Here is a 25,460-nt window from a genome sequence, read left to right as displayed (position 1 = left end):
ACGTATATCACGTAGAGACTTGAAAGTTCAAAGCGCAAATAGCCAAAGTCATCGACGAAATTGAATCGTTCTATTTAATTATTTATCAGCTTTCTTACGAGCCGATTCTCCTGCTCGTCTAATGGACACATTAACGTGTTAACCAAGTTTTATTGCCGACTAGCACCGCCGCTACAGCGATATTTCATTAGTGAAAGTCGATAAACCCTCGCTTTCTATCATCTATTTTAAGTTTTCGAGACATCTTCGTACCGATGATAAATCAACGCATCCGCGTGTCCACGGTTTCGTTATTTTAACTTTACAACGACGTTTTCGACGCACGTCCGAACCAGTCACGATCCAGACGCATTCTGTTTTATAGAATCTGTACTTCCGAGAACCGCGTACGCGTGTAGAACGATGGATAACCCCTTGACGGTAGGACGATGGGAGCCGCATAAAAAATCCTGAATTTAGAACAGGTAGATAAGACGGTGAAGAGGGGTACGAAAATAAGAAGGCACATAAATAGAATAAGAGGACCGGACACAAGAGTGACGCCAGCAAAGATAGAGGGGAAAAGGGAAAAAAGAAGAGGGCAAAGTATCTTAGGGGCAGCGTTTCGGTGTGAAAGAACAAAAGAAAAGGAATACGACTAGAAATATTTCGTTAGGTATATCTACTCGAAATCCGACCATCGAATGTCATAATGCGCTCTATGCACGATGCTTTCTCGACAAAGTTCGACGTAATTTCTCGAGCGTAGGACATTGTCACGCAATAACAAACACGTGCGTACTTTTGTTTGGCAGAGAGGACAGATCGTTTGGAAATAATTAATCTTCGAAAAGAATGGAAATTGATTTTGTTATTTCCTAAACAAGCGCGGCAACGAAAGGAAACGCGCGAAGATTTTGATTTATTTCATACGTGCAACGCGACATATGTTTCGTTATTACAGCGATTTATCACAGTTTCAACTTGCAAATTTCTTTCAAATTTATATGTAGAATTTGTCACGGAATATTGAATTTATTCCTATATACGGTATAACCTTTCGATCGTTAACGAACGTTTTACTTGTGAAAAATGTCGCGCAGTTGCTTATGCGTCCAGGGAACTTCTCGCGTATTTCTAAAGTATCTCGATTGGCGATTGTCTTTGAAAGAAGTGTCAGAGTAGACGAAATTTGTATTCTTTTCGATATACCTATTTTAAACTGGTAGAAAGTTTGGAATAAAGTCGGTAAGAAGCAGGAAACTTTGAATAATTCAGCTTATCTACTTAATCACGGACAAACGCATACATTTACGGTTGATTTAAACCGGTGAATAGTGCATTTGACACATGGCTCTCGCGTCGTATTTTTCGCAATTCTATACATATACATTAATTCTAATTGGCTTGTTAGCTTTTGCGGGGAATCGTGTATTTTGGAAGTAACGTATCATTGATATATACGTTCCGAGCAACTACGTAATTTTATGGTAATCGACGTACGTTGAACGTGGAATTTCTCAAAATTCGTTATCGCGGTTCGACGATTGCCACGACCTTTCGAGAAATTCCTCTCGACGATTCTAGATTCGAACAAAAAGCGAAGAATCAAATTAACATTAACATAGGCAAATTTTACAAGCCACGAGTTACAAATTACGAACCGGTCGACCGTTCTATTCGGTGTAAAATCGTAAGAACCATCCATGCGACGAAAGTGGATTATCGCGTGAAAGGGCCTATGCCATATTACAGAGGAAGAACAAGGTACCTTTTTTTTTAATTTACAAGGTACTTTTTTAACGACACGTTTAAATCACGCGGAACATCGAAGACAGAGCTAACATCGACGATAACTAAATACACGTGGTATATCAATAGCGTAATAATCATAACTAAACTACGACGTATTTACATAAAACGGTCGGACAGCTTCCAGTACTGGAAATACGGATGCCCTTTTCTAAAGTCGAGTCGTCACTTTCGGTTTCACGATACGAACAGCCGGTATATCCTCTTATTCGAGATGTACCGACGTTGCTATTTAAATATCCGTGAGCGCGACACAGCGACACGTTCGGTGCTCGGAGCAGAGCACCGCATCGGTTCGAAAGCAGATCTATGATAATCAGTTTGGAGATTCCGTCCGAGTAACAAGAAGATCTCCGAGCGGGTGGACAAGGCATTCCTCGTCGAAAGTCGAAAAATTCGTGAAGGGTTGAGAGTGTCGGATGAGAAGTACATCGGGGCAAGATGGAAACGCGGAGAAAGGACGGGGAGGGGGGCCAGGAACAAGCAGATACGTTAGAGAGTAGCGGTTGCAGCTTTACAGAAGGACGAGGAAAAGAAAACGGCGCGGCGCCGTGGACTGTGTCGAGGATGTCTGGTTGGCAGTTCAGAGGCGCCGACCCGGTGTCCCACGGCGTTCGTTTGGTATTTCATTAACACCTCCGCTAATTATTTCCCTTTTTTTGTGCGGCCTGGCCGGTTTCGTAGCAGGATCGGGAATGCACCTTACAAGTCGCGAGTCCGGACTCCGGATACCTCCAGCCTCGACTCCGGATACCGTATATGCTCGTGATCGTGCTCGTGCGCGCGTAAAATGCGTTCGTTCAATATCATTTTTAAACCAACTATCCGGAGTAACGATAAGACCGGATTCTCGGACGCATCGCCTTTTCGATTATCTTGTACAGCTAGTTTCATCCACGATAATACCTTCTTTCGATTTACCGTTAAATATGCCGTTTTTCGATTCGAGCATCGCCACACGCTCTTCCCATCGATCAACGTTTCGTCGTATATTCTGGCAAACGTATCCCGATCGAATACTAACGAGAAATATTAACGGGAGGAAGGGTACGTTTCGATAACCAGGCATCGCGATCGAACGCACGCGTCGACGTATTCCGCGATCCGCATTTCACAACGGAAAACTGGAAGATAAGATCGTTTTTAAAGAAATCATCGACATTCGTAGTCTTCGCCACGAAAAATCTGGAATCGCTTAGAACGAGCGTGGAACCGTGATCGCGTGTTCCCGTGTCCGCGAGTCACCTTTACTCGAAACAATTCGCTGGAATAATAAGCTAGCCAGAGTCAGGATAACGATAACGTCCACGAAGGAACGTGGACGCGGCGTCGCGACGGAGCAACGAGCTGCTGCACGCAAACCAGGCGCCTGCCATATCCGACGAGGCCAATACGGCACACCGTAGCCGCCACTAAATTTAGGATGTATGCTTAAATGAACGAAAGGTCGTCCTTAGATATCCCCGGGACCGAAATTTATGTAGGTGTTGTTGGTGGCTTTTATCAGTCCGACTGGCATTCCTTTGCATCCACCCGGCGCCCCGGTGTCGGCCGAGAGCAGGTTCTAATTCGTGTGACTGTGACTCGGTTCCTCGAATCGGCTCCCATCCGGCCTGGCTGCTCGCTCGCTCGTTCGCTCGCTCGCTCGCGGAAAGGCCGCACGAAAAACCCGTATTTATACTTTGACGCGTCGACTTGCCAAATTATTCCCTGTTATCTGAGTTCGAGGCTGTACTTCGATTTGTTCGAGAAACCGCGCGGATAATGTTTGCCTGGCCTGGCCTTACGCCATTGCGGCTGCGACTCTGCGATTTACGCGACGGATCCTCCCCGAGGGACGCGAGTTTTACCTCTCCGTGATCCTTCTGCAGCCACTAATGCGATTCGTCCGTTATCTTTCGCCACGGAAATTTCGTGGAATCGCGTGACGAGTGCTGTCGTCGATGGTTGCTGCGCTGGGATTTCGCTGCAAACGCGTGAATTTTTTACGTTGGTGCGTTCGGTGAATGGGACAAGACGAGGAAGCACGGCGAAGCGTAAAAGTTTGAAAAACTGCCGCGTAAATTTTTCGTACGCGAGAGTTACGTTCTGTCCCCGGCAAACAATTTCCGAAAGTCGATCGTTTATCGATATGTAGCGGCACACGAGCAGAGGATAATTTACATCATATTGTTGTTTTGCCTCGTAGTACCAAGATCGTTAGGATACGCGTAATGTAATGATAAATTTGAATTCTCCGACATTCCCCCGACCAGTAAAAATAAACAGACGCAACCGAAAAGAATTCAGTATATACACTGTCTAGCGAATACGTTTGCGAGAGCGTTTCACGACGTTACTTATTTATTTATATTTATTTAATTATTCCAAATATATTTGACGGGTTGCAACAGCAATTTCTCGTTACCTATTTGCCAATCCTCCACGAATCCTCCAAAGATATTTGGTAAACCGTCTTTTTTTTTTTTAACAATCTCGTTTCCCGTATGTAGGAAATTGTTGCGCGTAATATACGTACCGGAAATAAATTACCGGGCGTTTCAGAACATCGAGTCGAACATTCCTGAACAAGTCAATTTGGAACGGAATACATTACGTTAAAGGCGAAATTCTCCAATTGTATTTCTCTCGTTTTATTCGCCGCTCGTCGCATAAAATAAGAACAAGGGAAATAAACACACCGGTACAAATTTTCTTGTCAATATTTATAAGCGCGACGTGGGTGGACCGACGCCGACGTGATTCCTACCCGTTCGAGAACCGATCCTAATCGTTTCATGTTCCGACTGCACTTTATCCCCTCCACTTCCTCCTATGCCGGCACTCTAACAGTGCATAATAGTACACCTGACTTGTTAGCCAACGGAACGAAGGAGCGGCAATTTTTCCAACTTTCATTTCCTTCGATCGATCTTGCAACGATAGGAATATCTTCGAAAAATCGACTTTTATCTAGGATAGGTCTCTTATGGTTCTTACTTTAAAAGTTCCAGTCGATGGAAATAAAAACTCAGGCACCGATCTTTCCGATCCTACGAAGTTTTGGCGAAAATTTAACGAAATCTTGCGATACGGTAACATAATCGACGCGATTGGTTGCGAAAACATCGACCCCAAGGATAGATTTCAAATTTTTACGAGTAGGATAGTTTACAGCCGCCGATAGCCCAGGAAAATGAATAAAAGAAACTGATAAAGTAATTTTTATTGAACACCGAGATTAAGGAGGTTCTTACGTTCTCTTCCTAAACGATCACGAGTCGCACGTATCTACAGATGTATCTTATTCCAATACGATACAGTAATCCGTCATAAAATTATGATATTTTAATGATCCGAGTTCCGAAGTATTTTATGGCGCATAAAATCAAGCAGGTAAAACCACGATGATTTTAAACGCGGCTCGGTTACGTACTTTTGCAGTAAGAAAATTACGACTATTCGAAAGGTTCTTTTGGTTATAATTCATCGAAGGTAACGAGACGCGAGGAAGAAAGTAGCGAAGATCAAAATACCAACGACTAGTTCAGTTTCCAACGTAATATAAATATTTTCCCGCCGCGTCTAAATCCATCAGAAAATCACATTTAACGTTAAAAAATCAAATTGTTCGCTTCCGTGGATGAAATACTAGCCGTATGTAAACCGAATGCTCGCTCTATGTTTCGAAACCTACTACCAAACTAACGTACGCGCCTACTTACGTACGATATCTACGTACCACTTACCTACATATCCTTTCGAATATTCTTAAAGTTGCCGTTATGATTTGCATTCTGTGTCCGCTCGGAGCAACTTCCAGACTCGTTCCATCTCGTGAAAAAATGCAGCCTCGGAGAGAGCACAGATGGTTTTCGTGCAAACGTACAAACCGGCGAAGCGAAGCATTCGTCGCTCGACGAAGGAAGATAGCGAAAAGACGCGCGAAGAAATTTATTCAAAGGTCGGAGGGAGGGGGGACGAAAATTTGCCAAAGCCGGCATCTTGTTCGATCGGTCGAAAGCACCCAACAAATTACCGAGCTACATGCTCGGCAGCGATACCAAATGACATTCGTGGCCGAATGTTGGTCGCGTCTGGTTCCGCGTGATTACACAGTAGTATCCACGAGCGTAAGGGTCGGCTTCCTAATTCTCCCTACGAAATTAGCTATCCTGACAAGGCGCAGACCTTGACGATGGCTCATCGACCGGTATCCCGACACGGTTTTACAGCTTATGGTCATCGGCGGGCCATTTGCCTGTTTTTGAGAGAACGATGTCCAGAAGGCCTGACGAGACTCCCGCCAGCCGCGACCTTCTTTGCTGCGGCCATTGTAAACCGAGCTTTCCGGGCCCGAACGCCGGCGCCAGGCTCCGGGTTTACGACACGCAATCGATTTGGTCCTGTCATTAGTTGCTTTTAACGAGCACGGACCATCGTCCTTCCGTTTCATTTCCTTTCCTTTTCTCGTACACCGCACGTAGATACGAGGCTATGACTTGGCTTGCTTTTCTTCCCTTCGTTCGCTGTTGACTCGATGAAATTTCCAGTCGACAATTTCCAAGATTTTACTAAAAACCCGGGAAGAACGAGCGGCGAGATCTGCCACGTTCGCTTCTTCTTCTCGCCGAGAAAGATTATTCGACGTTGCGCCACGTGTCTCGAAAAGATCGAGCAAAAACGTACGAAGTATAAGTTGTAGAGAAGTTGAACGCGAAGTTGAAGAAGTTGACGCGATCGTTCGCAAACGACTATCGCTGACTGTTAATTCGATAGAATTGAAAAGCTGTACATACGAGTACCCTTTACCCTTCTTAATGTTTCCTAATATTTCCAAATTATATGGATATTGACGGAAGTGTGTATATCCCGGGATTATTGGAATAACAGAACGATGAAATCGCTGGCTCGTTCACATAATCTTCGATATGGAAAAAAACGACATTTCTCGATTTGTAGTGTCTAATCGTTTTGTACACAGAGTTATCGATAATCGGAGACATCCTTCGCGTATTACGAATGCCGTGGAGAAATCGGTGCTTTCGGCAGATCAAAGACGCACCGCTTCCAAGGAAAAAGTATTTCCAGTATCGGACGCTCGATAACATCGCTGTTATCAGGTTGACGAATTGACTGACTGTCCGATAAGTGACAAGAATCTCATCCTCGACTTCGATCAGACGTCACGATTAATTCTCTGTTTTTTCTTTTTCTCTTTTTTTTTTCGAACAGACAAGTACGTACTTTGGGTAGAGTCAAAGTTTCGGCTGGTTTCTCATTTATGTCCAATCATCGCTCGATTTGACGTAATAGATTGAACTTTGGAAGTATCGTACGACGTACTATTTCCTCGATATACTGTTCCTAACGAATATTTGTGGATTCGATTTGTTAATTTACGAATGGGGGGGAGTGGGATTTTAATTAGGCGATTTTTCTGTTTTACGCGACAGGAAAATACAACGCGAAACGAATATTATCATTGCTAAAGAACTGCTAGAGCCAACGACAGAGCTAACAAATTAAATGTTAAATCGAACGTGTATATAAAGATAATACGATACTCTTATATTTCGTTTTAGATTTGTCAGTAAAACGGTGCCAGTTTCTTTCTACTTCAAATCTTATCGTAAGTGTTCTTAATCAATCGTTCGGAGATTATTCTTAGATCATCGAAGCAAATCGACTATTTTATACGTACACGCCGATGTATCTCATTAAAATGAACGTTACTCGCAGATACGCGAGTATTTCTGAATTTTCAACGAATAGAAATATTCTTATTTTCTCGTTACACTCTGCTTGATTTCTTTATTCCCATCGATATTATACATTTTCCATTGACAAAGAATTACGTTATCGAGATAATAAAAGTTGATGTGCACGCAGAGCGAAAAAAGATCTCTGTTTCGTTTCTCCGAGCAACCGATTTCTCGAATTAGCACGAAGGAAATCCGATTTTCACGAAAAATAACGGATTTCGAAATCGCACGACGAACACAGATTATCGCGTTGTTCGCCAGATTTCATCGCTCTGGCAGACGGTTTAATTCGATATAGACGCGATGACGTCGAAAAAAGACTCGATTATCCCGAAGGTTTATCATCGCGTCAATGAAGTAGAAAATTTGAACAGGTTCGATGTAAGCGTTTCTAACATCGAACGAAGGAGGAGTTAAAATAGCATAGCGTACGATAATATTTCTATTTCGTTTTGCTTTTATTTCGCGGTACTACTCCAACGTAACACGTCGCCACTTCGTTGTACTTAGATTTTGCAGAATTATTTAACGGAGAATTAGCGTTTTCCATTTCGAAATCTACCTTTCTTCTTTCTCGTTACGATCGACTCTTGCAACAGGAGGCATCGTGCCAAACGTACGTTAGACATGTTCCAACGTATCGCCAGGAGTCACGATCGCCGTCACACGCGTCTTTTATTTCCTTTTTACAACGACTTCCCACTTTTTTTAACAACATTTTTTTATCGATAGTTTCGAGCAAAGGTGTAATTTGTTCTCACGGACTTTATGCGCAACGTGCGATAAAACGAAGGTACCTTCTGCCGTAAAACGAACGTCGACCTGATCAACGATTTTCAGAGCAGGAATTTCGAACGGGCCAAGAAACATTTTTATCCAGAGCTATTTTGTAGCTACGCGGTTATTCGTCGGAGTTGACAAACTCGCAGGATGGGAACGACGAAACGAGTTACTTTGTACGCAGCGGGGCGATGACTCCACGTGAAAAAATAAGGAAAAAGCTTGGTACAACGTTTCGTTCGTTTGATGCTTGATGTTTTTGAGAAAATCCACCTTGAAGATTCGACGAGTGTGTTTCAATTTGCCTAGTTCCGGACTGAACAAGAGCAAATAATCGACGGGGGTTTGAACCAGGTTCGGAGATCAGCGAAAAACGTGAAACGGAATTTGTCCGCAAGACGTTTTGGAAATGTATCATACGCGCGTACAAGACCAACTCGCGATTAAACGCGTTTAAACTTTACTTCCTCGAGAACGAAGCCTCAAACGGACAAATTTTATTTCACGTTCTTTGCCTTATTTCCTTGTACAACCTCCTGTGCATCGTTTACTCAGCTGTAGTATTTAACCGATTCGAAGTATACTTGACAAATGTCCAAACTCGATCTGCTTGGAAGAGCTGGCGAAGAGTCAGGCGAAAAGCTTCTATTCCATATTTGCAATTTGTTTGTTCGCGTATGATCACCCCCTTGTCCGCTTGTACTACGATTATCGCCCCACCCTGTATCGCAGATAGCTATATGTATACACAGTGTGGCTAACAAGTGTAAACGAAGCGTAGAGCAAAAGTATAAAAAGATACGAGAAGATAAAATAGAGAAAAGTGGGATAAAATATGTATCGAGAAGGAGAGTGACAAAGGGTGGCAAGTACGACTCGTCGATGCGTCGTTCGCTATTTAGAGAACGGCAGCGAGTCAGAGGGACGTCGGTCGTTCCGGTGAAACGAGGCGAAGGCATTGATTAACATTAAAAGCAAGGGCTCCTAGAGAGACACTGATAGATGTCTACGTACGCCGATAGAAAAAAGAGCCGGGCCTAATTCAATTGCAGGCCGCCGTTCCGCAAACACTCATGATAATTCAATCAAGCTCACCCCATCCAGCTATTCCTATTCCTCCCTTTGGACCGGCCCCATACGACCAAGGACCCTGGGCCAGAACGTTGCAGAGGGTGGAAACGGCTTATAATCTCCGTACGAGAACATCTGCACTCTAATCGGCTGATGATTTCCACCTAAACCTTCGTCTATCCTTTTCTAAGCACTGGCCGCGCTCCGTGACACGCACGGTGCCCTTCATCGGTATATCACGCGGTCGTCTACGAACATTTCCATCCGAGTGTTGGTCGTTTCACGCGGATTTTATCGTTTCTACGATTTGTGCAATTGTTTGTTAATTGCAATTGTTTTTTTAAATGATTCCTGAGAATTACTCGGAATGGTTTGTCCGACAACGAGCATCAGCCGGCAGTGGCCGCGATTTCTTTATTTAGAAGACGAGATCTTCTTCTTGCGTGGACAAATTTAAACGCAATGTCAATTTCGCGCATTCAATGTCGCCTGTTTATATTCACTCTCGTAGTCCTAAAAGTAGTCTTAGAGAATTATATTCAGAATTATATAGTTCCATCGTAAGACTGTCGCAGCGCTATGATATATCGTTCGAAGATCGTACGACGAGAAACCTTTTCTGTCGTTCCACGACTATTCGGTGAAGACGATACGCGTCCGCAGCCGCGCTTTCTTCGCATCGCAGCTTTACATTTCGACGAAATAACAATACGGAAACGATCATTTTTTGATTATCAGTTTATATTTATAGCAACGACTATGTGGTAATCGTTATTGTATCATGCAGTGGCCCCACGTGACTCTATTTCAACCTTTATAGATACGCTTGTTTACAGTATTGCTGTACTTATCGTCGATATAAACTAGTTTAGTATTATAATTAGAAATCGTTATGTATTTGTACCGTTGATTATTCGTAATTAATTCAAAACTCGGTTTTTTCCAACCGTGCTATTCTACCATAACGTTTTTCGTTGCAGTTTTCTTTTCGAAAGTTCCAGTTTCTACACGTTGCGCGTGTAATTGTACCGACAACGTGAAATAATCTTAACTATAGCTAATTGCACAGCCGAATCACCTTTCTTGGAAAAGGCAAAAGAAACTGAAATATGTTTCGGCCGAGAAATATTCAAATTCTATATAGATACGAAATTTATTCGAAAAACGTCGCATTTTACGTATATGACATTTGTTTCAAAGTTATAAGTAGGTATAAGATTATTTTAACAATGTCACGCGAAGGCTGTGTCATTGGTAATTTGTCGCAACGTCAGTCGATGTAAATTATACGAAAGACTGTTTCGAACAAAGGAAACGATACAAAAGAACGACGGTTTTACGCTTTTTTCCGTATAGTTACGTTTTTTCTTTTTTATATAAATAGACATCCCGAATATTTGCGACTCGATGAACGAAGATAATCAAATCTCGTTTCCGATTAGCGGAAAAAATTCTCTCTACGGTGAACAAAGATGAAACGATTAAAATAATTTTTCTTCCACTTTGACTCGTAAATCTCACGCTATTGAATATGTATTTTTCGAATTTTTATATTCATGACGATTACGTCGTTAACTTATCTAAACGATAAACAATAAATAACGATGGGAAACGAACTACGCGGGAAAGTGTACATAGTATATAATCATCGTGATATACGTACAACAATAATAACAAATAGGTACGTACTATTATATGTAATGTATCGTTATTGCCAATATATAGTTCGTTGATGCCAATTGATAGCACATAGTACATCGTTCACACGGAATATGCCGCGACAGTACATTATTTATGTTACGAGCTACGTAATATTACATCACACAGATTCGATATTGACCGATAGTATGCTATTTACAATGCAAAGTACATAGCAAATCTATGAAATACCTATTAGAATATAGCATGATGTTCGCATCTAATGCGAGATAATAGATATACTATTTATACTCTATGCTATATATAATAACAGATTATTGCGTAGTATGCGCTATTCAGTATTGATACTATACGCTGTACATATATCGATATGTTATTCACACCAGATAATGTACAACATGATACTTGTCATTCTAGATTCTAGAATATGCATTACTCGAGCCAGTCACTACGGTACGCATACCTTACCGAATCTTTTACTTCACCATCAATGTACGTTATAAAAATTTAATTTCGCGTTATTCCTTCGTTTATCAATCTACGTATTATGTGTTTGGTATCGGATGGAAACGAGACAGAGAGAGATAAATAGATAGAGAGAAAGAAAAAGAGAGAGAGAGAGAGCAAGAAAGGTAGAACAGAAAGACGGATATTTAAATATTTAAAGTCGACGTCAGGTAAAGTTATACGTGTCGGTGAACGGTAGAGAGATAGAGAAAGGAAGAGAGAGAGAGAGAGAGAGAGAGAGAGAGAGAGATTGAGAGAGAAATCGCAGCATTAATGTCGTGGTAGTTTTCGATGCATGGAATGCCGATACCGCGTAACTTTCAGGGTCTAATCATGCAAATGTATTAACCGCTAATTAAAATTGACGCAAGTTGCGTTCTATTCGGTGACAATCGATCGTCGATTTCTTCCTCTTGGCGTTACGCTAGGCATCTATTCTATAGGACAATTTTCAGACTTCTTTGCGAGCTTTGTTAACGAGACAGAGGCGATTTAACGAAAGAGACGATCGTACGAAAAGTAGTATTAATCGAAAAAGTATTAATCGTTGCTAGGTGAAAATGAATATCCTGGAAATCAAATATACTCTTCGTTATTGATGTGTGCTTTGTTTGTACAGTAGTGGAAGTTCACGGATTTGAGATTTGTATTTATTCAATAAATTTGTACGCTTGTAATATATTGTTTAAATATGTTTTAAAGTTAATATTCGTTCACGCTTGCCAAATGCCACGAATATCTTATAAACGTCGTTCGTTACTTTTTCGTAGTACCGCAGAATGCCGAAGAAACGAAAATTCCCAGCGATTTTTAACTTGCAAGCGATAAAGAAAAGTAGAATAATACGAAATAAGTATTCGGTTACTTTATACATCCTAATAATAACCACTTTGCGATCGTCGCAACCGGTGTGTTCAACCGTCTTTTTCGACTATTCGCAGCGCACGAGAGGTTACGTCTAAATCAGACAGCCGCTTCTCCTTCGGCATTCCACGATACGCGTTTCGAGATTCCCAGCGTAGAAACTGGGAATTTTAACAGCCGTTGGTCTATAATTTCGGCGACCAGAAAATTGCTTCAAAGATTTATAACGGACGAAGCGCGATTAGAGCAGCTGGTTTCCAGCATTTTGAAAATCGCGTCTCTAGCGAAATCGGTCGAGGTGACAGACCGGATTCGCTTGAGTTTATTTCTGATTGCATCCGTGCGGACCGATTCGGCGGCCGGCTATTCGGCAGTTAAGTAGAAACAAATGAAGTGAATTCAAGGAATTCGAACTAACAATAAGACCGCGGTCTTTCGGGCTGCTCTAAATAGTTATTCGAAATCAAACGCTCCAACCGATCTCCTTTACCTCTACTTTAAAGCCACGTTTCTTCGCCCATCTTTTCCTCCGCATCATCCGACGTTTCTTATCTTTCGCCGTTCAAACTGAAACTAAGGAGGGCAGATGTCCGAAAAACCGACCGCTGGAACGCGTCCACCGTTAAGAAAATCTGCGACACGCCTGGCGCATCGTTCACCGACGCGCGTGAGGTACGCGTTTCACGTACTTGCGTCTCTCGCGTTGTCGAATTTATTTTTCTCCAAATGGAAAAGAGTGCCCGTAAAAGAAAATATCGTACGTCTTGGAGCGTCGATCTTGTTCGAAACGCGCGTTTATTCCACTTGGATAAATTGCAGTAGAAGTTGAACTTATTAGCGCCCATCGACTTATTCATAAACGATGCAACAGCGCTGCCATTACGCGAGATAAACGTCTGGATGTAACGTTCCGCCAGGGTAATTACGATCGATGTACGAGATCTATAATCCTTGGTGAAACACGGAAAATACATGTTAAACAAGCTGGCGTAACACGACGTAACGTCGAAACGGTAGTAAGTTATCGTGGAATCGTTGTTTGCTACTGAATATTCTGCGGCTATGAGATCGTGTTAGCGAATTATCTGATTGGAGGATGCACGTACGGGGTCGAGTTTTGTCGATCAACTCTTTCAGATCTTAAACCGAATCGTTTAAACGCGAATCTGATTCTCTTTTTTCTTTTTTCTCTTTTTTTCATCTTTCCTGTCACCGCTACGATTTTACGTCGCGTTACGGTAACGCGAGTCTTCCGTTTTTTAACCAGATATCTCTCGAAAGTTTATCGCGTTTGTATCGTTAGCGGACAACACAGGGAAACGACGCGTTCGCAAATTTTCTGCACTTTGTTCGAATTCTTCGAGAACGTAAGCGTTTCTAGCAGCGCGAATCTTAAGGCCATAAGAAAACAACGAGCCATTGTGAAAGTTTCAGACGCGAAGACCACGGTTGACACAGTGGCTGAATTTTTCAACGGCGAGTGTAGTATAATCGTTGGTATCTCGGAGAAGAAACCGCGTTCGAGTAGTAAAATCTCGAAGCAGGGCGAATCGTTGGATCGCTAAAACGTGCGCGTAATAGAGGTTCCATTGTGAGCAAAATTAGCGATCGAAACTCTTTGTAACGTTCGTGCAAAAATATTCCGCCGAGCAACGAATCTGCCATTATTTTCAACCGTTATTCACATGCTGTCGCGTTAAGTTACAAATGGTGGAACGATAAAATTTCACAACCCTCGTTACCGTATCACTTTTCGTTATTAAAAATTACAACGCACGAAATTTCCACGGTTTCAATTTCGTGCATGTCACGAAGCTGAAAATTTGCAAATACGAATTATTCAGCAGGATCCCCATTTTATTTCGCGCGTTTCGCTAAATTGTTTTTGTCAAACACGTAAGGCTATTACGCGGACATGACAGCCACGCGAAATCGTAGAAAACACCGGGCCAAGCAAATTTGCGTCGGTGCATATTTTATACATAGCAACATGGGAAACCGGTAATCGGATTGAACGATGCCTGGCCTCCACTCGCATCAAAATTTCCGGAAAATATTCTAATTGATGGATCCCGGTTTCATTCGATATCGCGATATTATCTATACATGGATAAACGGATCGTCGCGTCGCTTCGCCTCGTACAACAACGACAATCACCGTCGATAAAACGCATTTTAATCGAAATAATTCTTCCAGGTTTTCGATCGCTTTCTATCCCGATCGTTTCACCGTGATTTCTCCTCGCCTCTTCTCGTATTCGTCCGAGATCAACGCGATTTACGGTCCTCCTGGTAATATCTCGCCCTCGTTTCAACGAATTCGAACGTTTGCAATTTCTAACGAGACCATCGCCCGTTCTTTCGTATTTGCGCAAACCTTCGTTTCCAGCATTTTTCGTGTCGAGATTATTAGTCGTATGAACAGAGGAACGCGTGGATAAATTGTAAAGTAGACAAAATATTTTAACACAGAAGCGTAAGTACAAGTGGAGGAATATAATTTGAGGTGGTCCCGATCCGCGCGCTAACAGCGTTACCCTATAACTGAAAGCCCCGAAGCGATCGTCGCCTGTCTACTGTCTATGGTCTGCCTTCGTTCCAGTCTATTGTTTATACGCTGTCGATGACTTCAGTGCTTGAGAAAACTGCAAAGACCAGATGTATAGTTTTCCTAGAGACGGTGACCACTTCGACATTTCGGCTAATTGCAAAGGGTATCGAATCCGTAGCTAGCAAGGCGACCACTGACGTTGCTATTTAAAGTTCAACCACCGACAAGTCCAGCCTCCGCTGTTTCCTTGCCGAATACCGAAACATTCCTCGCGTCGGTACTGTTCCAAAATCGCTGACGATTCTTCCGTGAACGATCAGACTCGAGGAATGGCATCGCGAACGATCGACAACGTAGACGAGCCAGCGTACTATCGCGCTGTCGATTCCACGTTCGTAACTTACGAACGAGAACTATCCAGACGCAAAGTCGATTTTCTAAACGTCTTTTCAATTTTCAAAAACACCGATACTCGTGAAACTAGGAAACACGTCGGAATCGACGAGCACGGGATAAAGTTAATCAACCCCGAACGAACATCGAAGGAAATTCGTCGCAGCTCGATGGCAAAGTTTCGAGCGACGCGCCACGCGACGGCCGGTTGCGTTGCGTTTCGTTCGATTCAGCCGTACGCGAATTCGCGATCTGTTTTGACAATTTCTACGTACGCTATTAGCAAAGCGAACCGTCGCTATTTTGCCGGACGAATCGCAACGTTTCCACGACGATGTACGCCATTGAACGGCGACAGGGAAATGTTATTTCGCGAAATAATTTAACAGTATCGCGTTGATAATTCGTTAAGCGCGATCAAAGGGCGTTAAGAATAATCGAAAGCGATACGAAGCTTGTTCTTTTTTCGAATGGAAAACTCGCAGCCAGAACGTAAGCAAGGCAGGTAACAGGCTCGTATCGTGACGATTTAGTTCTATCAAATTTGCTCGTCGTAAGCATTGCACACGAATAATTTATAAATTCTATTTTATTGGAATTTTACAAAAGTACAAGGAGAATGCAAAGGGAAAATCTTTGACCCGATCTTCGTTACCAAATTACCGTTATGCGACGCATTATTTTCACGTCGTAATGCCCGAAAATGAATAACATGTACTATTTGTTTACCGTTGTATTTTATCCGAAATCTTTGAAACGTCGAACATCGAGGGATTTACTATAAAAAGTTTCAGACGATGGTTGCAAACGTTTCTAATTACCGCATAGCTGTTACTTCAACGATACGATTATTACTATGCATTTTAGTCGTTTCAACGAAGCTACGTATCTATGTAAATATTAGAGAAATCACGATCGATTTAGCGTTTGATGCACCTTCTTATCGTTCCAACGTGTCTTTGAATTCCATTGGTTGTGCTAAAATATCGTTTAGCCGCTTTATTTTTGCAGCGTGACTCGGTTATTTTGCTGTTACAGATTTTCAAAATAGGACGAAGGTTACAATATTAACGTAGATCGAAGGACAATTTCAGAAGCCCCGTTTCAACGAACTATTCAAATCTATCTAGATTTTTCTTTTTCTTTTTTTTTTTTTTCCTAATTAGTCGACCACGCGAAGACGAAGCGAAGAGCAAATAAAAGGTAAAAATATTCAAACAGTTTGTTGAGATAAAAAATTGCGCAACCTGTGTGTAAATGTATCTGTATAACAAATTTACAGTGATATCGCATCGCGCATTGACCAACAGCGCATTTAAATACATCGAACAGATGGGATTTTTAAAGCTATTTCATTTTTCTACCAATCGTAAATAAATCGCAAGAATCTATGGCGTAATCCGAGCAAATTATAAAAATACGTTTGATGGTATACGTACTCTGAGAAGTGAGGTCACCGGGCTCGTCCTGTATGTTAACGGGTGAGATTTTCACTGACCTTGGAGGGCCCTGAAGGCTGAGAGGCCCGGGCCCTCCGGCAGCGGCCATCCTCTGCATCGCTGCACCCCCGATTTCCATCGCTCTTCCTGCCCTGCGCACCTCTCTCGACGATTTTCGAGCAATCTTGAGGCCTTCGTGCCAAGTACGACCGTCGGCCGTACTTACTTTTCTATACAGAATTTGACTAAAGTCTCGACCTCGACGTTCGAACCGACTCTCTCTTCCTTCCCGATCAAGTCCACCGAGGGAATCGTCGACTCGCGAAACGAACCGGAAACCACTTCTTTTTTTTTTTTTTTTTTTTACAAAGTTACGACATTCGATTCGTTGGTCGAACGACACACGAATTCGTTCAAGAACGAATATTTCCAGTCTGCGCTCGAGTCCAAGGTATTCGGACGAATCGGCTGCGTTCTGACAAAATTCAGTTCAGTTTCTTTCGCTTCTGGCCCGCTTTCACCGATCCAGCAGCGTCGTCCGGTTGGCAATTGCACGTGTCAGTCGCGACAAATATTCGTAGTTTCATTCTCGAGCATTTCCACCGGCTATCGACAGAATCCGCCGCAGAACAACCGTAGTAGCTCGTGGAATTCCTGAAATTTCACGTTACTCGCTGTGTCTCGCACTTTGGTTATCGCGCGAATTCCCTCGCAGCCATGTTGGTCGTGGAATTTCGTTTTCACAGCCACTCGTCCACGGAACGAACGAATCGAATCGGGTTTGTACGGTTTCAGCGAGAAGATTCGCATTCGCAGCGATAGCTCACCGGAGCCCACGCCATTTTGCGATCTTCCGGGCGAACGACGTCCTTTGCATCTTACCCTGGTCGATATTTGCCCGCGATTCTCTCGAAAACGATTACTACTACCAAGAAGCACAGATGTTATCGGCACAAATTACTTTTCTCGATAAATTCCTTGGGCGTTTGCGGTATCGTCTGACGGGTATTGCGATCTTCGATCCTTCGAGCGTGCTTCTGTCACATAAACATTCTGTCACGTAAACGTTCTGTCTCTGCGTAACTCTCTTAACCAGCCGTTGAGACGGAGACGTTGTTCCAATATCGCTACGCGGATCACCGGTCCAGGCACCCCGAGACTCTTCACTCCGTCGATTTCGTGCCACGGTAAAGAATCGTTCTTCGTGGACCTACGGCTCGACCGAATCCGAAGTGCCGTTTAGTCGATCTCGTGGAGAAGTCTTGCGGAGCGGAAGGTCGGTTGTGCTATCCCATTAAAGAGAACGACGAGCGTGGTCCGACAGAAAGTGCCGAATGCGCGGCATCCGTCAGAGACGAGAAACGTGGAAAGTGGCACGTGTGTGCAATTATTATTTCCTTATCACTCGCGGCCGACAATGACGGCGTTGATCGTGACGACGAGCAAAAAAAAAAAGAAAAATAAAAAGTATATACGCACGAGGGAAAGGGGATGGAAAGGAGAGAGGGAGAGGGCTCGAGGAAGAAAAAGGAGGAGAGAGAGAAAAAAGAGAGAAAGAGAGGACACGTTACACGACGCAACACCAACGAGACTGACGGCGCGGGGCCCTAGGAGGCACTGACTGCCGGTTAGGTTCCTATAGAACCCAACCTAACCAGCCGATGCCCCCACCTTCGAGGTCGACCTTTTCGACCCCACTCCGATTTCAGTCCCACCACTCGATCCGCTCATCCACGTCCTATCCGCTGGCGAGAATTCGAGCCTCGATTCCACGCCGACGTCGAGCTATTCGTTCTCCCGGTGGAGTCGACTCTGTCGCTTCCACGCCTCCTGGGGGCAGCTGTGGGACACTTGGCCGGCTCGAGCCGCCAACAAAATGGCCGACAGACCTAATCGATTCGTACCTACCCTCTCCTCTTCTTTTATCTCGCCTCTTTCTCCCGTCCTCTCGCTCTTGGCTCTCCTACGTCGACCACCACCGCCACCGACACCGCCGCCACCACTACCACCGCCGCCGCCACCGTCACCGCCGCCGCGCCGTGCCGTGCCGTGCCGCGCCTGCCGGTCCTCCAGCTTCGCGACCGACCGATCGCTTCCCCGACTCGCTTCTTCTCCGCTTCTCTACGCGATACTCGTTCAAACGGCCACCAAAAGATGCTACGCCGCTGTTCGCGCAACATCGTTTACTTCGTCAGTTTCTGCCGCGTACGTCCATCTCGCGATTTTTTCTTCCACTTTACGATTTAGACTGGTTCTTTCCACGGGTTCGCGAGGCCCGTTATCACCGCCGAGTTTTCACCGCTGTCTACGCTCCCTACCTTTTTTATACGTCTGCCTGGTCGTTTCCTGTTTTTTTTTTTTTTTTTTCTTTTCTTCGTTGAATTTTCCTTTGACGTTCGTACCGTTCGCTCTTTCCCGCGGAAAGATCTCGGTGCCGACGAAGGTTTCGTAGCTTTTTGCTTTTAAACGAGTTTCTTTCTTCTTCTTGTGTTCTTTGCCGCGCGATTGCGAATATCTTACCGTTTTATCGATTCGCCGCGCGCTTTCAATCCTTTGTTTCCCCGAGCTGTTCGAACGCCCCGGCTTTCCATCCGTCTTCCTCGTCGCTCGTGTTTCCTTCGATCGTACGTTGTCGAATTTGATGATCGGTGCGCGTCGCTTCGAGCTTCTTCGTACGAAATATTCGACGAATGTAGTTCTCCTCTATCGAAACGTTGAACATCTTTGGCCGAAAGTTCGCTTCGACTTTTCGTAAATGACGTTTGTTTGTCGCACGTTCGCGACAGACGTTTAAATATCGCCTAATTTTTATATTTTTTTATTTTTTACCAGATATCGCAAGGCGATGTTGCCTTTATTCGAATGCCTAAGACGCACAATCGCTTTGCTCGATTTTGAAACGTCATAGAACTCGTACGCGCAGCTTGTGCTACGATATTTCAGATAGTCGATTTGCCTTAATCACGTGCAATCGTTTACGTATAGACCGAGTTATTAAAGAGGATGCGTCATTAACAACGTTGAACGTTCTACAGCCGCGCAAAAGTGAAATTCTCTTCCATTCTCAACCTACCTGCCTGTCATCGTCTCGATGAAACGCTTTGCAATGCGAGCGAATCGTAGCTTTCCAAGCTTTCTATTCTTACTCTACCTCCTGTCTTAGACTTGTCTTCGCTCTGAAACTAAATACTAATTTTTCTAACGATATCTACGTCGAAATACGTTTCCCAGAACTATATACTCCACGCGAACCTACAATGTGCAGACTTTCGCTGATCGTTTAATCCGATTGCACGGCGATTAATCGGTCGATCGATTTATCGACGCATTCGAAATAAAGAGAATTGGAAAACAAACCGACCGGATGCTGCGTGCAGGCCGACGCGCTTTTTCGCGAAAATATCCTAAACTGGAGCAGGCTGCGTCTGAAACGGAACGTAGATTCGAAACCGGTGGAAATCGCGATTCCTTTCGTTAGTTCAAGTAGACGAGTAACAAAAATGGGCGTTGTATCTTTGAACGATGTTTCGGTTTCTGTTGCGCGAGCCAGACGATTCAACGAACACGCTAAATCACTGGAAAATGGGAAGATAAATCGATAATAGCGCATCTACCTATAAACGCGACGCGTCTTACACTTTGGTATCGAACGCTTTGGTATCTTATTAACATTTATAGTATGTAACAGGTAAATTATTACGACTACATGCTTCACAGACGTATCTAATCGCAAATCGACTAGAAAGGCCATAAGCATTCGTCGTATCGTATTTTTCACTGTTACCGGAGATCGTAATGCTGTGACACCTTGAAAACGTGTAGCGTCCTCCTCGGCAAGACTTTAACGTCTCACTTTGTGTAACGCTTTTTTACGCAAAATTCGACGATTTATCCGAATTTGCGAAAAAATGTTGGACGTCCCATTTAAAAGACCAAAGGTGACCGTAATATCTCGCTAAGGAAGCAAGCAAGCGAAAATGTCTCCCTAGACACCATGCAACTTTTGTTTGAAATATTTTTTCCTATAAATTTCGAATAACTTACGAGCGATCTTAAGTCGTCGTGTTAGGAAACTCAGCCTGTACACGTAGCGCGATATCAAGCAAAAATTACAGTAAAAATCGTAATTGCATCGGTTTCGATGAATTGTACGCGCTTTGATAATTGTTGAAAATGTAACGTGGCAATTAATATGACGACGATCGTATAATCTTTAAATTCGCGTTCTGTGGTAAGATGCGCACTCTCGCGGATCGATCATTAATTTAATTATCGAATTCTCTTATCGCTGCCTGCTGACGTTTTATCTTAGCGTGGAAAATTGATTTACCGCCTGATTTTAAAACTGATAAACATCACCATCGACAACTACCAAAACTAAGCAACGTTATTTTTCTAATTTGTCTATATTATTATAATTCCCCATGCATCGAACAGGACGAGAACAGGATCCTTCTTTCTTCTTCCTTACACGCCTGACGTACAAATTATACATCTTCCCTCATTTTTCGACGTTTTTAGTCAAATTTTCTCGCATGCCTCCGATACTAACAAGGAAAGAAAGCTGTGTGTTAGGAAATACGTATTCGACCGTGCAGATATTAGACGCGGATGTTCACGTCGTTCGAACAAAAATTCCTCCGCAAGCGCTGCTCGAAACACGGTTACGCAAAAAAGAGCAGCCTCGAAGTGGCCAAGCGTGATTTGCCCTTCGAAAAAAGGACGATCTTCTGCGGTTCACCGATCACGCGCATCAGGCTAATCCGTACGTCGAGGCGTGAACGGATCTCGGTACGTTTAGTCTGTCCATTGTCGGCAACCTCCCACTTTTCTCCCTTCTCCTTTCATTTACGTTTTCCTCCGATTTTGTTACGGTGTCGTGGACGAGAATTCATCGTAGTACGGCGCAGCCTGAATATGAATATTTTCCATTCGCGAACGCGATTCTCATTACCTGTATATTTCACGAAACTGTAAAACACCTTCTGATATTCCGCTGTTCTGCTCGCGTAGATACGAGAAAATAATGTATTATTTAGGATAAAAAATTGCCAGAAAGTGTACGAGGAACAAAGCGTGCATACTCTTAAGCGACAGATTAACAAAGAGACGGTCGGAAGGGCTGTTTTTCTTTCGAGTATCGTCGATTCGGTAAAAACTTTAATTTGCTGGAAAATCGTTTCGAGTAGAGAAAAGGTACCGCAGACGCGAGTAATAACCGCGAAGAGTAAGACGCAGTGATCGCGGATTAACCGTGAACGCGGAACACGTTTCTACGGCTCGACGATTTACCGCGTCTCTGTCGGCAAACCTTCGTTCGAGAAGAAATTCAACGATCGATACGAATAAGATTCAAATTAGGTTAAAACACGTATCGAAGCTACCGTGCTAATTTTCCACCATTGGTTTCTCCATCGTCACGAGCTTCGCGATCTAAAGAAAACCCGCGTCGAGGCAACGAACCTCGACCGCTTCCCTCGCTACCGCCCTTTAAAAAACCTAAACAACCCCCTTTCGTGCGTCGCTGCTCCCTCTGTCCACGATTTACCTCCAGACACCGCCAATAATTAATATCCATCTCGTAAACAACCTATCCATACTGCTGGCATTATTTCAGCGCGTAAAACCCACCCTTCTTTCTCAAACTCGCGGCCACTCGTTCACCTACACCCACCCCGTATATTTATAACTACTTATACGTATTCCACTCAGCCATATACATACAATGCTGCTTTGTGAAGCGTGTAGCAACGCCGGCGAAGAAGGAAGAGGACGAAGAGGAGGCCTCTTAAGCGGCTCAGCGCGTACGAGCGTGTACGAGCGAGAAGCCGACAAAGCTATCAGCGCCGAATGCATCCCGGGCAGATGCTCCCTTTGCTCTGTGCTTCGGTCTCTTTCCTCTCTCTCTCTCTTTCTCTCTCTCTCTCTCTCTCTCCTTTCCCTTCTGTTCGTCGTTCCCTTTCGAACTGCTTCGAGTGTCGAAGCCATGTGAACCCTGCGTAATAATTCACCAGTCCCTCGTACGTATAAACTTGGAAACGTTCGAGGAGCAGCCATTTCACCAGCCCCGTTCGATCCAGTAATTTTCGCCGTGTTGAAAAATCCGACGAGCTTGTTGTGCGCCGCTTCTTCGCTCGGGGTTGCTTCACCACCGGCGAAAGTTTCACGCCGGAGAAGAAGTTGCAACGAGACGAAACTCGGCTCGAACGGACGCCGGATGAAAATTTCGCTGCAACGCCAGTCGATCGCGTGGACGCGTTAGGCGAGTACGCTCGTCTACGTAGATCGCGATACGTCGCGCGCGGCTAATTTTCATACGGAGCCTCGGAAGAAAATTCCCAGAGGAAGTTTGAAAATATTTCAAACGCTCGTCCGAGTTTGTAAAAGATTCTTGCCGCGTAATTTTATTTATGTCGCTGTTCTCGAAGCTGTTGCTTCGAAAATCTACCAAGTCAAGGTTCCATCTCCACTTTGAATCACTTTCGACCAGGCGATCTGTGCGCGAAGCATCGCCGATTTCAAGTAAAGTCTCGCCAAAAGCGGTGACTGTTACGAAGAAATATATACATAGGCGATATTATACGCGTGGACGCGTTTTGCCATGTTGATTTTTCGATAGTCCACTCGTCGGTCCTCCTTTAGTACGCAGATCGAACGATTTGTACATTGGCCGTTCGTAATATATGCGGAATTTCTATGCAAATACGTATCTATATGATCGATCGGAAAACACTGGACAGTCGCGCAGGAAGGAGAAGGAAAAAGAAAGAAAAATGAGACGATGACTAAGGTGCAAAGAAAATGTACTAAATCAAGAGCGAAATTTATTGATAATCTTTACGTTTTACTTTCCTCGTTAAATGACATTTTTATCAAAGTGTTTACAGGACCCTTCCGATTAAAACGAGATCAAACACGATATAACTCGAATTATATTTCCTTACCGATATCGTAGTTAATTATGCTTTATCGAGCGAGCAAATGCGCTCCAAATTATATCGCGTTTGGTGCAGTCCTAATGAGAGAAACGTAACGAGCAGGTTGGTAAAAGTCTCATTGGATCGAGAATAAGAAAGTTGGATTCTTTGGGTTAAAAATGTCAGCTTGTCGCGGGCCTTGATACGTCGTCGAACGCTTTGGTTCTCGGTCGCTCTTTCTCTTTCACTCGCCTTGTCCTCTCCTACGTTTCGCGGTTCTAAAAAATTGTTTTCTACATCTGCATAATTGCGAAACTTGGATTCCAATTTTTGTACAATTACCCGGTGTTTATTGGCCGTTCGCGGCTCGTAATACGCGAGTACAGAATCCCAGAGAAGTCGGGAGGATTTTTACTTGGACGTAGAAGCGTATCGAGATGATCAATATACGAATTCCGAGAGTCCTTGGAATCGTTCGAATTAACATATTTTTGTCTTTAGATTTTGTGTAAAAAATGCGATCCCGTGCTTTCGATCATTTTAGAACGACCGAGCTGTAGATAAAGAACGAGAATGTATAATGTATAAACGTGGAGTTTCACGATTTTCTCGCATGACTGTAAAATTACGACGCGATTTAACGAAATTTATTGGCAGCCGGTTCGAATAATTAAACTTCTGGGGCTCATGCTTCATTCGATTACGCGGGCAATTCGATGCATTTGGTCGAATCTTTCGTCGGTTTTTTCCTTTTTCAATTTATGGACACGCCAAGTTCCATACTGGCAATATAAAAAATATCGAAATGATCGCGAACAAAATATAAATATATATTGCTCGTGTTTTACGTGTATTTTACAATTCCGCCAAGAGATAAACTTTGCATAAACCGTTCGAATATAAACCTACGAAAGTCATAAACACGAAGATCGATGAATGAACGATATCTTGAAAACGCGTAGCAGCGTATGGGCGTGATCGACCATTCTCCAAACATAAATCAATGAAAACCTGCAGATTCCAAGAATCGCAAATCAGACTTTATTGAAACTTCGCCACGTGTAAAGCGACTTTTAATTTCCAAGCGTTTCCTTCGTCGCCGTTATTCGTCGGACGAACCATCGATCGATCTAGCGTCTTTTTTCCAACGAAATTTCGCTTGCGGTTGACGCGACAGTCGCGACCACGCGACTCCGATCGTGCCATTTTTTAACTTGCCACGAGCACGCGGTAACGCGCGTGGATAAATCAAAGTTCAGCGACGAGCAAGCTCGTCGGCGGTTACGCGCTCAAGAAAACAGGAAAAAACACGAGGTGGCGCCTTGTGCTCGCGTAAAAGAGCTCAGCTCAGCGAGGCACTCGTCGCTGCAGGAAAGCAAATCCTACCTACTTAAGCGGCTCAGAACTGCTCCCGGTTCAGGCAGCCGAGAATATGGAGGTCAATCGGTTGCTCCGGGCGCCTCAGCGCGGAAGAAAGCCTTAATCCGTAGCCGTGGTAGGTTTTGTGCCTTGCCTTCCCTCGCCGCCCTCCCGCCCTCCCGCCCCTAAGGCCCCGTACCCAGACGTCTTTCTCTTTTTTCTTCTCACCCTCGCCGCTGCTCCGTTCTCCGCCGCCAACAGTTCCGTCCTATCATTTCGGCTGCTCCGCTTGTTAATTCGGTCAACGATGGATTTCAGCGGATTACGCGAACCCCGGAATGTTCGCGTGCCGATAGCCAAATACCGTCAACTTTCTCGGACGTAA

At 43.9% G+C, this 25,460-nt stretch overlaps 1 protein-coding gene across 1 annotated transcript in view; it reads right to left on the bottom strand.

Annotated features, from left to right (window-relative positions):
* The window catches only part of tup (LIM1_Isl and LIM2_Isl domain-containing protein tup), a 35,102-nt gene extending 16,668 nt beyond the window's left edge, over positions 1-18,434 (bottom strand). The window contains exon 1 of the mRNA XM_033346177.2: positions 16,800-18,434. Within this exon, the coding sequence (XP_033202068.1) occupies positions 16,800-16,938 (139 nt within the window). The 5' untranslated portion in view covers positions 16,939-18,434. The remainder of the gene's footprint in view (positions 1-16,799) is intronic.
* Between the last annotated feature and the right edge of the window lie 7,026 nt (positions 18,435-25,460).

This window comes from Bombus vancouverensis, chromosome 13, assembly GCF_051014615.1.
Source record: "Bombus vancouverensis nearcticus chromosome 13, iyBomVanc1_principal, whole genome shotgun sequence".
Lineage (NCBI taxonomy): Eukaryota > Metazoa > Arthropoda > Insecta > Hymenoptera > Apidae > Bombus > Bombus vancouverensis.
This window is presented reverse-complemented; position numbering and strand designations above follow the sequence as displayed.